Source organism: Hyperoodon ampullatus (genome assembly GCF_949752795.1).
Source record: "Hyperoodon ampullatus genome assembly, chromosome: 2".
NCBI lineage: Eukaryota > Metazoa > Chordata > Mammalia > Artiodactyla > Ziphiidae > Hyperoodon > Hyperoodon ampullatus.
In genome coordinates, this window is record NC_136915.1 from 20,417,986 (window position 1) to 20,431,541 (window position 13,556).

General features: G+C 58.2%; 1 protein-coding gene across 1 annotated transcript in view; it reads right to left on the reverse strand.

Annotated features, from left to right (window-relative positions):
• Positions 1 to 2,839: 2,839 nt before the first annotated feature.
• RUNX3 (RUNX family transcription factor 3) overlaps positions 2,840 to 13,556 on the reverse strand; it is a gene marked incomplete at both ends in the record, with an annotated part of 62,887 nt that continues 52,170 nt past the window's right edge. Inside the window, 2 exons of the mRNA XM_079697310.1 lie at positions 2,840 to 3,384; positions 8,413 to 8,571. Of these exons, the coding sequence (XP_079553436.1) occupies positions 2,840 to 3,384; positions 8,413 to 8,571 (704 nt within the window). The remainder of the gene's footprint in view (positions 3,385 to 8,412; positions 8,572 to 13,556) is intronic.

Sequence of the window (13,556 nt, forward strand, 5' to 3'; positions counted from 1 at the left end):
CCAGGGTGGTCTCTGTGGCCCTCCCAGATGGAGCCGGATGCAGGGAGGCCAAGGCGCTGGGGATCTCCAAAGCAGTGCGGTCAGTCCTGCTCCTGTCCCCAGGCCCTGCCCCATTCCTCCCTGGCCATGGTGGAAGGACTCCCATCCTCTCCCATCCCCATGCATACAGCTCTAGAAGTCTGGCATTGAGATCCTTCAACACATCTCAGAGTTATATTATTGTAACAAATCAGTCAAAGTTCCATTTTATTGTTAAATAGTATAGAAGACAGTTTACTGTACACGGAAGTTGTGCATTAAAAACAAACACACTAAGCAAATTATAGTGCAAAGCAGTTTCCATCCCTCCCCACCTTCTTCCCAGCCCTGGGTCGGTTTTAGGGAAGATATGAGTATAGCAGGTATTAACTCCTCAGCATGACAATATGTCACAACGAACCCGTACCCACCACCAAGAGGCTTACAGTAATATGGTGCCCAAACCATTTCCTTGTACTTTCTAAATCAGTGTGTTTGCCTAGTACAACTTCAAAGCAGCCTTGTAAATAAGGACCCATTTTTACCAGCCCAAGCTGTCTGTACCCACTATGGGCCTTAAAAAAGACTCAGCACGGCTGCCATCACTTTGAGTCAGGGAGTTGCGGGGAGGGGGTCAATTTATTTCCTGTCCCTGCCCCCACCGGGGCTTGGATGTCAGGAAGGGATAGTAATCTGGGGAGGGGCTACAAAGTGCTGGGCACTGGGAACCCAAGGGTGCCTCCCACTGGGGCCTGGGGCCAGTCTACAACCAAAGAGAATAGGAGAGGAGGAGACACGAGGGCAATGGATTTGTAGCTGCTTCCTGAGAAGGGGTGGAGATATCCCCGCGCCCCTCCCCCGGCTGAAGGGAGTCAGCAGGATCCCCCCAGCAGCTATTTTGAACAGATGAAAGCAGGGGACTGCTTTTTCCAGTGAGGGCAGGACAAGAGAAGCTGTAGCAAGAGGGGTGTGAGTAAGATCACCAGAAGGACCTCCTGACCTGAGTGTGCATCCCATGTGCTTATCTGGCGGTTGTTACAGGGTGCGGTGGCAGGCAGGTCACGTGCTATTACAGAGGCAACCGCTAAGGAGCATTTTGTAGGGGCGATTTCCACATCCACAGAGGATGGGGCTGAAACAGTGGCTAAAAGCCACAGGCTGCCCAATGCTTGTAAGAGTTTTGTCTTTTTCCACTTACGCCTTTCGAGAACTAAAAAATTCAGACATGGGTTTTTTATGCCTTTCTAGAACGAAAAAAACTTGGACATGCTTAAACCCTTGGGCAAGGCCTGCTTTCCCATTTGTAAACTGTAATACTTCCCCTGTGAGCACAGCAGGGGCTGAGCTGAGGCTGCCAAGCCCCTCACAGCTCTTGTGTTCTGCCATCAGGCAGCCACCGTACTCCCCCACACCCCTCCCACCTCTACCGGGACACCCACACGTCCTCTCCGACAAATGCCCGAGAGCCACAGACTTGAGATTCCAGCATCTCACCAGTGCTCCCTTTGTTCTGCACCAGGCTGGCCTTTGGTGCAAGCTGGTGGGCTGCTGCTGAAGGACTGTGACCTCTTGAGGAGGTTTTGGGATCCTAACAATTCCACACTCTCAGAGGGGGAGGGATATCGTTAACTATCATGGGGGCTTTTCCTGTAAGAGATCGTGTGTCTGAAAATGTTTGACAAGCTTCTTTCTCTAAAATCAGCTTTAAAAACTGTTTTTCTTTCCAAGACTGCTTTGGGAGCAGACTGGTTAAAGACGGAGAGTTGTGCGTCAGAGACTGGAAGGTTTGGCTGGGCCTTCCCACGAGGCTGCTGGTCCGGGGCACAGCTTGGCTGTGCACAGCTTGGCTGGACCTAGGTGGGCCAGGGATGCTGACATCTGACCCCATGACCCCTTACCCCAAGGCTTTCTGGTAGAACCTGTCTGGTCCTGGTGCTCTCTCCAAAAATGGCAATTTTGAGACCAGCCTAGCGGGAAAGGGACCCTTCCCAGCCCCCACTGAGAGAACAGAGGACGAATGCCTTGGACTGGTAAAGTGCATGGAAGACCTGTCCGCAGGTGTCTTCCCCGGTTTTAGGGGCCTACTGCCGCAGGCCGGTCTGCTCTGGGGCCTGGGACCCACGGACGGCAGGGATGGGGTCGGGGCCCTTAGCTGCCAGGAGTTGTAGGGAAACAGAGCTCGGGCCTGGGGGTATCCTCATTCCATCTCTGCTAGTGATTCCCTGGGGCCTCTGGAGGGGTTCCTTCCCCATCCAAACCATAAGTGAGCCCCTCTCAGGGCTGGGGGACCTTCCAGTTGTGACTCAACTTGTGTAAATGCAGAGGGAGGGCTGGGCCCACAGGGTGCGGGGTCTCTGAGGAAGGTAAGGGTGGGGAGGTCTTTCTAGGGTCCCGAGGATAAGAGGCCAAACCACATGGGCAAATGCCGCCTCGCTCTAGAACAGAGATGGTCTCTGTCCCAGGAGGCCTGGGCCTTGTGACAGCAGTAGGCATAGCTGGGGACAGCCAGGTCATTCCAGAGGAGGTGGCAGGAGGAGGCTACTTCTCCCACAGGGGCGTGGGATGAGATGAGTAGGATCTGGGCTGGGGGCGGGGTCCTGGGGGAGGTCCCGACCCCTCTGTACAAAGACGTGGCTGGACCAGATGCTCTCAGAGCCAGCTACCAGCTCTGGGCCCCAGGACCATGGACCCTGGGCCCACAGCTGCCGTGAAGCGTTAAGTCCCATGAGTGCCCTGAGCCTTGGAGCTGGGCCCGCCACTTGTCTGGAAGGTTCTTGGGGTCCCCGCCACCGGCGGGAGCAGTCCACTTGGACCCGGGCGGTCAGTAGGGCCGCCACACGGCCTCGTCCATGCGGCCGGGCGTGCTCAGGGCGGTCGGCGAGTTGCTGTGGCTGCCATCGGCCTCCACGCCGTCGCTCTGGCCACCCAGGCTGGGGTTCATGAGGTTGCCGGTGGCGACAGAGGCGGCGCTGCTGGGGCAGGAGGCCAGCATGCGGGTGGGCGAGCGGTCGCCAGCGCTGCTGCTGCCGGCCACCATGGAGAACTGATAGGAGCCGGAGGATGCGCCGTAGTAGAGGTGGTAGGGGGAAGGGCTGGCCTGGAAGGGCCCACTCTGGTTCTGCGGGGCCCCCGGGTAGGGCGGTGGGAGGTAGGTGTGGTGGAAGCGGCCGGTGGCCGGCATGCTGGCCACGCTGAGGCTGCTGATGCTCGTGCCCGAGGGTGTGGCGCTGTAGGGGAAGGCGGCTGACATGGCCCCTGGGTAATGCATCCGGGGGTCGGGGAAGCGGCTCTCCGGGAGGGTCGGCAGCGCTGCGAAGGAGCGGTCAAACTGGCGGGGGTCGGAGAAAGGGTTCAGGTCGGAGGTGCCTGGGGGACAGCAAGAAGGATGGTCAGTCACTGCCCGACACCACCCCGGCAGCCTTTCTTCAAGAATGACCTCAGCTATGCGGCTGCTTCCCACTAACTAGGGAGGGAGACGCAAGAGGGAGGAGATATGGGAACATATGTATATGTATAACTGATTCACTTTGTTATAAAGCAGAAACTAACACACCATTGTAAAGCAATTATGCTCCAATAAAGATGTAAAAATAAATAAATAAATAAATAAATAAATAAAATTAAAAAAAAAAGAGAAAAAAGAATGACCTCGGGCTCTGGTTTACAGGCCCATCTCGGGGGATCCCTGGTGCTACATGTGGCTCTGCTCCCACCGCCCTGAGCTGCTCGGGGGCTGGAGCCTGTTGATTCCCAATCCGGCCCCACCTGGGAAGAAGGTGCGAGCAGGGGTCTGGGCTGTGGGTGGCCCCGGGCGCTGCCGGGGCAGGCAGAGGAGGGGGAGGGCTTTGCTCTCCTCCCGGCATCCTCTTCCCAGCCTAGCCGTGCAGAGGCCTGTCGAGGGGGCAGGTGGGCTCCCCGCTGGGCTGTGGGTTTGTGGGGAGCCAAGGGCGGGGCCAGCACAGGCCGCCCGGCAGGTTCGCCCTGCCTCTCTCGCTCTCCGTAAAGAGGGTCCCCAATGGTCCCGTGAGGTTGGGGGTCAGGCCCTGCTCTCCCAGAGGAGGGACCAGGCAGAGAGTGAAAGATGGCTTCTCCTGATGCTGCACAGAAAGGACTGGAACTCATCACGAGGCCTCTGCTTTCTGCTCCGGCTGAGGTGGACGTGTGCGTGCGCCTGCACCTCTGCTGCCCAGGTGGGGCTCAGTTAGGTTACGGGAGCTTCCGCCTGTGCTGTGGGAGCTGGGTCCACGGCAGCTCTGTCCATCCCCCCCACCCCGCAACCCCGGCCTCAGCCTGGGCCTGTGTCTCCAGGGCTGCCCTGCAGGCTGGAGCTGACTGGTGGCCAGACAGGGATCAGATGCCACCCTCACCTGCCTCCACAGCAAAGTGAGACAGATGGCAGCCAGAGGGGCTTGGTGGCCTGGACCCTGCCCTTGTCACAGAGAGACCCAGTGTCCAGCCCAGGCCCCACCCTGGCTCCCCCAGGAGTTGGCTCCAAGACAAAAGTATCCCAGCCTCTGCCCCGTACTTTTGTAATCACAGAGCCCCCCAAACCTCAACACTCAAAGGGGCTTCAGGATTGAGTCTAAACCCCTTGGTAGGAAGACTGAGACTCAGAGAGGGTGGGGCACTTGCCTAAGTGTCACACAGCACACTGGACCTACACAGAATCCTAGGGCTCTCAGCCCTGAGTTCTGACACGTGCCTGAAGGGTAACTGTCCCATCTTTGAGGCAGCACAGACTGAAGGTGAACTGTGTGGTCTCTGAGGTTGGATACTTATCTTAGTTCTGACACTTACTAGCTGTATGTCCTTGGGCAAGTCACTAAACCTCTCTGTGCATCAAGTTGTCCCACATGAAAAATGGAGACAATAACAGTTCCTAGAGATTAAATTAGTTAATACATGAAAAATGCCTACACTGGGCACAGAGCAGGGGCTTGATGACGGTTTGTGCTGCCACTGCAGCTGTGACACCTCCTGTTCTGGGCACTCAGGAGAACCGGCTAATTCAGGGCCTTGCAAAGATGAGCCCCTGGCCCTGGGCCTTCCTTGTACCCTGGCCAAAGGGGTGACTCTGGGCAGCAGTGGGGAGGTGGATGAGCCCCCAGCAGCAGTCTAAAGTCTGTCTGTCCCCAAGCCCTCTTTCCACCAAAGACTAGGGGCCAGAGAGGGCTCAGGAGGAGGCCAGCCTCTGCCCCTGGCCAGCTCCAGGTGTGCACTGCCTGCCGTGCCTGAGGTGTGGCTGAGGCTAGAGTTGCAGATGCCCTGAGGCCTCACTTCCCCAGATCTGCTTGAGGTGCTGTGTGACCTCAGATAAGACTTGTAACTTCTCTGGACTTTGGGATCTTCCCAGCTCAGCTGGGGGGGCTGTTTCCTCAGCAGCAGGCTCTGGTCCCGGATGTGGATGATACGGGATGAGGCTCTGGGCTCCAGGTGGGGAGATGTGGGGGCTAGGGGCTGGGAGACGGGGGCCTTCTGGCACATCTGGACCCTCCCTAACAGATCCCTTGGCTGGTCAGTGCTGCCCTGAAGCCTAGGGGGTCAGAGGAGCCTGGCTCCTGCCCTCATCTCTGAACCCCAGGGGAGGAGCCTTGCTGGCAGCGCCTGGCACCCCAAGCACAGCCAAGCATGAGGCTAACACCTTGCTCTGAGCCCAGGGAAGCGAGCGCCACCGCCTGACAGGAACCCCTTTTGCAAAACAAAGGGAGCCCAAACAGGGAGCCCAGGATGCGATGGCAGGGCTGTAGCCCGGGAAACAAGGCCGTGCCTGGTGGGCCTGGGTGCGTGTGGCCCTCGGGGTCATGTGGGCTGCGGGCAGGCCTGCCCGGTCCTGCCACCGTCCTCACCTGCCTCCCTCCTAGGGTGGGGGGAGCGTCTGCCCTCAGCACCCCCTCAGCTCCTGCCCCCAGCCCCGCCCCCTCCAGCCCAGTAGCCCCAAGAAACCCGAGCTGGCCAGGCCGCTGTCGAGCAGCCAATCCCAACACTGGAAGGAAATGTTTATTTTCTTCTCCAAATTGCCCCAGCTGCTGTGTGGTGGCTGAATGAGGCCTTTGAGCTGTGAGAAGCCCCCATTGTGGGCAGTCACAGCCAGGGGGCGGGGGGCTGGGGGCTGGGGTACGGAGGGGTTGGGGCCTCGGCACTGCTTGCCAGTCACCAAAGCTGGGGGGTCAAAGCTATTAACAGGAACCAAGAGAAGTGGTGGTGGGGTATCCTTAAGGGGACCCCCAGGATAGAGTCTGAAAGTAGAGGCTTGTCCCACCAGGAGGGGAGGGCCAATGAGAGGGACTCCCCAAGCCTGGCCCTGCCAACACCCCTGTGACAGGTACCTCCTTCTTCCCACTTTACAGATGAGAAAACTGAGGCTCAGAGAGGTGAAGCGACTTGCCTAAGATCACACAGCCAGTGCCTGGCAGAGCCCGAATTCCTAGCCAGGTCCACCTGACTGCAAAGTTCATGTTCCTTCCTTGGTCTTGGTTGTCAAAAGCCCTTCCTCTCACTCCAAAGGGGACAGGCCTGAGGACGGGGAGGCCTGGCTGGTGTGAAGGGCCACAGAGGCTGCCTGAGGTCCAGTGCTGTGGGTGGCTAGCGAGCACCCTGCCTCAGGATACAGCGGAAGGGGAAGGACTGGGTCAGCCACTATCCCACACAGGCCCGACCTCCTCTCCTCCCAGCCTCGGGGGATGCAGGGGCTCTGCCTGCTGCTGGGCTAGGCCTGGCCCTCTGGGGCTGGACAGAGGGTGGGTAGGCTGGCCTCAGGCTCCAGCAGGTGCTGATTCCCAAGCCATGTCCACACAAGTGGAAAGAGAGGTGGGTTCTCCTTCCACGGGAGCTGCTGGACAGGACGCCACTGTTAGCCCCCACCTGCTGGGTTCCAGGGCCCCCTGGCTGGGCCCCAGCACTGCCCATGTCAGGGAAAGGCCCGGAGTGTTAGACCACTGTACCTGCACAAAGGCTGGCCTGCCGGGAACGGGAGCGCGGACAGCTTCTGGGCAGGGGTGGGCATGGCCCAGAGGATCTCTTACTGCCTCTTGAGCTCAGACCCCTCCACCCTGCAGCCCCCCTGGCTCAAGAGTTGCTGAGTGTCTCAAACTTGACAGCTCGTGGCTAAGAGCCTGGACCTGGGGCCTCTCCCTACCTTGGGGGCTCAGCAGGGCCAAGGCCCAGCTTCCCAGGCCAGAAGGGAGGTACTGTCTCTTCACACCAGGGGGCTGCATCAAGTCCCCCTGTTATGGCATTGTGCCTGGCACACATGGCCAGGGCTGGGGGCAGGGCCTCCCTTAATGGAGAGACCCAGTAGGGACTCCCTTGCTTGTGCCCTCAGAAGTACAGGAAGTTCCTGGGGGCAGGTGCTGTGGACACTTTGAACCTGGTCATTGATGCGCTGTGTGACCCAAGAGTGGCCCTTAACCTCTTAAGCCTCAATTCACTCATCTGCCAAATGGGTTCTAACCAGGGCCTGGAGGACCAAGAAAGAACAGACACCCACGGTGCATGACAGCAACAGCCAGCCCTCCCGGCCGCGTCCAGCACTGGTGATGAGCACTCTCTGCCCCTGCCTGGCCTGAGGGTCAGCTGTGCACTCAGCCTCCTGCACCCCAACCCACTGGCCAAGAGAACCTAGAGAGCAGGGTAGATATTCACCATCTGACCACCTACTGAGCACCTGCTACGTGCCAGGCCCTGTACACCTGGACGGCCTGCCCGAGACTTAGGCTCACACGTGCCTGCCGTGTCCATCTGGCCAAGGGGTAAAGACTCCATCCTGGGCGTCTGCCCAGAGGCCTCCCTCCTCCCTCCTGTTTGGGAAGAGTCTCTGGGCCAGGTGGGGGCCTTTCTCAGGAGATGCCCTGTCTCTCTCCAGGGACAAATTCACTTCACAGTTTACAAAGTTTGAGTGCAGTGATGTCATTTGAAGGTCACCCGAGGCCCAGGCAGAGGCATCCACCACCACCCCGCTTTCAGATGAGAAAGCTGAGGCCTGGGGGGCTGTGGTGTCCTTGGCAGACATGTGTCTGTCTCAGGCTCCTTGGGCGAGGCCTGCCCAACTTTAACGGGTGCACTGGGGGACTAATACCCATTTCCCGCAGGGGACAGGGAGCTCCTGGAGGGCGGGGACTGTGCCTGTCTATTCATCCCTGGGGCCAGGCACCACGGCGGCACAGGGTGAGTGGCAATAAATGTTTGCTGAATGAATGAAGGAAGGGCTGAGCCCAGGACTGGGCGGAGCGGGCCCTCAGAGCAGGCCGCGTGCAGGAGCACTGGTGCTCCTGTATAACAAACACCAGGGTGGTGCAGCCAGCGACCCTGGGATGAGCTTTTGGTCTGGAGCAGAGAGACCACTTCCAGGCCCCCGTCCCCTTCTCCCACCACAGCCCCCACCTCCCGGTGCCGTACCTTGGATGGGGGTCTGGGCCTGGCTGCTGAAGTGGCTGGTGGTGCTGAGCGAGCCTCGGGGGCTGGGCGTGCTCGGCGTCACCCGCATGCGCAGGCGCTCCAGGTCCCCGAAGCGGTCGGGGAACGCCTTGGTCTGGTCCTCCAGCTTCTGTCGATGCCCTGCAGAGCATGAGAGCCCGTGAGAAGCTGGTCCCCGAGAGTCTCTGGGGGGCAGAAATGCCTTGCTCTGCTGGGAAGTTCTCCCTGAGGTCTAAACTTACGCCTCTGCAGGGAGAACCCACAGGCCACCACCAATGTCTCTTCTGAGACATGCTGCCCTGGGGCTGCCACCATCGCACTCCTACCTTCTTATGCCATAGGTGAGGCTCAAAGAGGTTCCAGGCCACAGAGCCAGTAAGTTGTGGAGTCAAGATTTGAACTCAGGGTTCAAATCAAAGCCTGCGACCTACACCTCTACGTTACGCTTTTTGGCAGAAGGGGAATCTGAGGCAACAGGCACGGGAAAGGGACTTAAGCAGGCTCCCATGGGAGGCAGGGAGAGAACCCAGGGATGCTGCCACTGTCTGTCCCCCAGCATCCATCCTGCCTGCTATTCACATCTGCAAGAGGAATGGGAGATGGCCCCGGAATGGGAATGCTGGCTCCTCCAGCCCAGAGCTACCCTGGGACCCCCAGCACATGCCTTCTCCCCTCTGGGGCTCAGACAGGAGGGGAAATTCACCACGATGCTGGGAAGTGGAGTGGGGCGCTGTGTGAGGGGCTGGACTCCCATCTCTGTCCTGAAGCTGGGGACAGGGGACCAGTGCACCTGGCTTGGGCATCACACTTGGAGAAACTGCCAGCATTTCCCAGTATCCCTCTGCCAGGGTCCACACAGGAAGGACGCCAGCCTCGTCTCCGAGACCCTGGAGGAGCTGGCAAGGTCAAGATGGCCATGCCCCTGCCTTTAAGCAGCCAGCCGAGGCCACCCTCAAGGCTTCTTGAATGACATCAGGCTTGCAGGGACAACCACCTCTCTCTCTCTCTCTCTCTCTCTCTCTCTCTCTCTCACACACACACACACACACACACACACACACCACTTTTTCAACGACTCATTTTACATTTCACAAGCAAAATATGAATAGCTACAAAAATAAAAGCATTACAGGTAAGGCTAATGGCCTCTCTGATCCACCCTAAATCCCTGCCCAGAAATCCCCACGTGATCCATTTGGAGGTCTTTCTTTCCAGCCTTTTTTTGGTTTCACGTGCATGCAAAACACAGAGCAAGTTTCTCACAGAACTTTCTTGAATGGTCTCAGCCTGGCTGTATCATTCTCTAACTTGCTCTTTCAGTAGCACACCTGGGGGGCCACCTCAGTTTCCTTATCTGATAGATGGAGAGAGTAACCCAGCCCCAGAGAAACAACAGCGTTCCCGCAAAACCTCGGGAGCCCACCCTGGGGTGCAGTGAGGGACAACAGGTGGGGGCAGGGCAGCCTCACTAAGCCTGTGGATGTCCCTCGTTCCAGCTCGTCACATCCCCTGGAGGCTGCAGTCCCCTCAGCCGTTCCTCTCAGATGGACACTTAGCTCGCTTCCAAATGATCCCCCTGCACACAGGACTCCCAGGAATATCTCTGTTCACACACCTCCTTGTGTCGGGGGGTTTCTCCAGGGCAGACACTCTGTTATAACAGACTCCTCACAGAGAGGACCGGACATTCCTGGGCTTTCCTGATCAGCCTGTCAGCCGAGGTTGGCCCATTCGGCTCCACCTGACCCTGAGGGAGGAGGCCAGGCAGACAGGTGGGCCTGGTCCTCTTTTTACAGACAAGAGAACTGCAGTTCAGAGAGGTAAAGAGGCTTGCCCGAGGTCACACAGCGAGGAAAGAGGGAGGATGTCTTAGACTTGGGATCCTTGGAAAAGAAGTGTGGTGGGGGGTGGGGGGGCGGTGGCGGCTAAGGGAGAGGGGAAGGCTTGCCTGAGTCCTGGGGTCTTCAGTGACACGAGGAATTTTCTAGATTGACAGAGAAAGAAGAAGGAGAGAGAGGTAGTGGGAGGTAAAACAAAACTCCCCACCATGCTTGCTGAGGCTTGGAAAATGGCATCCTAGGGGCCTGGAAGGTGTGAGATGACTCTTCACTGCCACTGGGAGTGAGCGGACAGAGGTGGAGGCTTCAGAATGGGCCTGATTTTCAAAAGGGGGATGCAATGGATTCGGTACCCACAGGCCCCTAGTCTCGCTACACACCCCTGTCACAAGCTCAAATAGGCATCTGAGAGCCCTTAGAAATGGAACAGGTTGTCCTGGGAGCCTCAATGGGCTCAGCAAGTCACCAAGAACCAGGGACCCACTTTCTCCTCCGAGAGGCCCCAGGCCCGAGCCCATGGGACACTCAGCAGCCAAAATGAGACCACCTGGCTCCCAGCCGGGCCCCCCACTGCTGCCTCCCAGGACCCTTGGCAACAGGAAAAACGTGGGCTGGGGTTAGTTTGGCTGGAGCTGGGGCCACTAAATTAGATGACTATGGGGGCTGGGCAAATCACATAAATGAGGCACATGGGATGCGTAGGGCCTGGGGCAGACTGGAGAGGGTGGGCCTTGTAGAAGGGGCAGTTGCCATCCAGTCCAGCTGACTGGTGCCCTGATGGGGGTGGACCCAGTGTTGCCAGAGCTTCCAGTTTACCAGAAGCCATAAACCTGCTTTTATGTGAAACCTCCCATATTTTATGTGGTGGCAATTAATTCAAATACTGAAAACAACAACAAAATAACTCAACCACTTTGTAGAACATGTCCTGTTCAGGGGCTGCCAGTTTGCATCCTCCAAGTTTGGGATTTCACTTGCTGGTTGGTTGTCTAACCTTAGCCATCAAGGACTGGCTAATGGATACCCCTCAGGACGTGGTCTCAAGGGAAGTGCCGGACGGCTTGGCCTCAGTCCTGATTGGCCTTGGAGGAAATGCTGTTGCCCTTGCGGCTGAGGCCACTGAAAATGGCAAGGTAATGTGGATAAGCTGGGGCATGAATGAAGTCAGAACAATCTCAACAGGCAGGAAGCCGGCTGGATAGATCTGGAGACCACAGACTGACCTGACAGCAGCTCGGGTGCAAAGGATCATGTCTTAGTCAACCACAAGCTTGAAGTGAGCCAGTGGGGTTACACGAAAGCTGGTGCAAAACCTCAGGCCTTGTTGTTATCGCCACTGGCTAATAAAGTCCCGTTTCTGAGTCACACTGTGCACTAAGTGTCTAGAGATACTCCTGTGGGCCAGTGGAAGGAGGGAGGGGTTCGCAGCCAGCCTAGGTCCGAGGATGGGCTCTGCCGCCTGGTAGCCTCAACCCCTTTCCCCCACCCACCCCAAGCCACGGTGTCTGCATCGTGGTGCCCTCGCAGGTTGTGGTGCTGGCCAAACAAGGTAACCGGACGCTCTTCACCCACCTGGGTCCCCACCACCTGCACGGTCACTTCTACCCCAGCCCGTGCCAAGAGACGCAGGATTATCATCCCCACATAGAGACCAGGACACGGAGGCCAGGATGGTAAGTCCTGTCCGGGACACAAAGCCAGGACAGCGGAGCTGGCGTCGGCACCCAGACCCCGACTCCAAGTCCAGTGCTCTTTCTCCTGACACTTCCCTTTTGGTCCCATTGTACAGATGGGGCCACTGAGGCTTCAAGATGAGCCCTACACTAAGCGGTTGGTCTGGGATATAAATCAGGTAATGTGGTCCCAGAGCCCACACTCCCACCACATGCTGCTCTGCCTTCACGTAGGGCAGACTTCCTGGAGGAGGAGTTTTAACAGCACTTGGGGAACTGCTTCCTTGTTGCTGTGGAATGCCGGAGCCATGGCCCAGGAGGGGCAAAGGGGAGCTGAGGTGGCTCCACGTGGCCAGGGCGCCAGAGAGTCTCAGAGCCACGGGGCCTGGGCCTTCACACTGGGAACAGAACGGAACTCCCTGTGCCTGAGGAAAGAAGATGTGCCTTCAGAATAGACCTCTTTCATTCAGCTGCCCACAGTGAGAGCTGGGTGGGGAGCCCTGGCCCAGCTCACTAGGTCACCAGGGGCCCAGCCCTTTCACGCTGCGACTCAGTTTCCCATCTGCACACACTGCTCACTGAGGCCCCTCTAGCTGTGAAAGTCCCTGACTTAAGACTGCAAGACTCAGCCACTGGCCAGGATGAGGTCCCCAGAAGGAAGGGAGGCAGGGTTGCTCGCTCCCAGGGCCACCCATCACCGCCTCCTGCTGCGGCTGCTGCTCCCAGGGCTTTTCTAGTATTTACTCTCTGCCTCTTCCAGGAAGCCCCCTTCTCCCAGCGCCTCTGCAGGCTAAGAGCAGTAGCTAGCAGGAACGGCAAGAAAAACAGCGGCTGACACTTAGTGCTTCCTCCACTCCCGTCTAATCAGTTGACACGCTCTGCCTTGTTTCACCTGCATTATCCCCATGAGGGGGTCTACCACTGTCCCTAGTTCACAGGTGAGAAAACTGAGGCTCAGTGAAGGTCAGGGACATGCTCGAGGTCACAAAGAGGCACCTGGCCACCTTGTCTTCCCAGAGCCCATCTTGTAGGAAAGGAGCCTGGGTTTGGAAAGTCAGGGGTTCCAAACAATGGGTGTTAGGGCCCAGCCCAGGCCCAGGGCCCAGAGCAGATGCAGGAGGACAGGCCTGGAAAGAGGAAGATGAGAGGGTCTCAGCGGACTCCACCAGGAGCCCTGCCCTGCTCGGAAGCTCAGCGCTGAGCGTCCAACCCTCTCACCACACCTGCTCTAACCCACCAAGTCCCTCTGCTCCTCTGGGCCTCAGTTTCCACAGCTGTCAAGTGGTTATCATAGTGTCTAACCCCTGAGTTGAGGATGAGCTGGAGGACAGGCCCCAAGTGTCTCAAGGTACAGCACTTTGTGCAGAGGAGGGGGACTGCCTGGGACGGCCCCACTTTGGCCCTCTGGATCTCGCTTGGGCTGCCTGTCCGCCTGCAGCACCTGGGCTCAACTCACTGACAGCCCGTCCGACGTCACCTTGATGAGTGCTCCGATCCTCATTTATGACCCTCCAGGGCCCAGTGGCCCAGGCCTGTCCCAGGCAGCTCTTACCCACTGGGCCACGGTTGTGTCACCTGTGAAGTAGAGTTCACACTCTAACTCCTGATGGTGTGG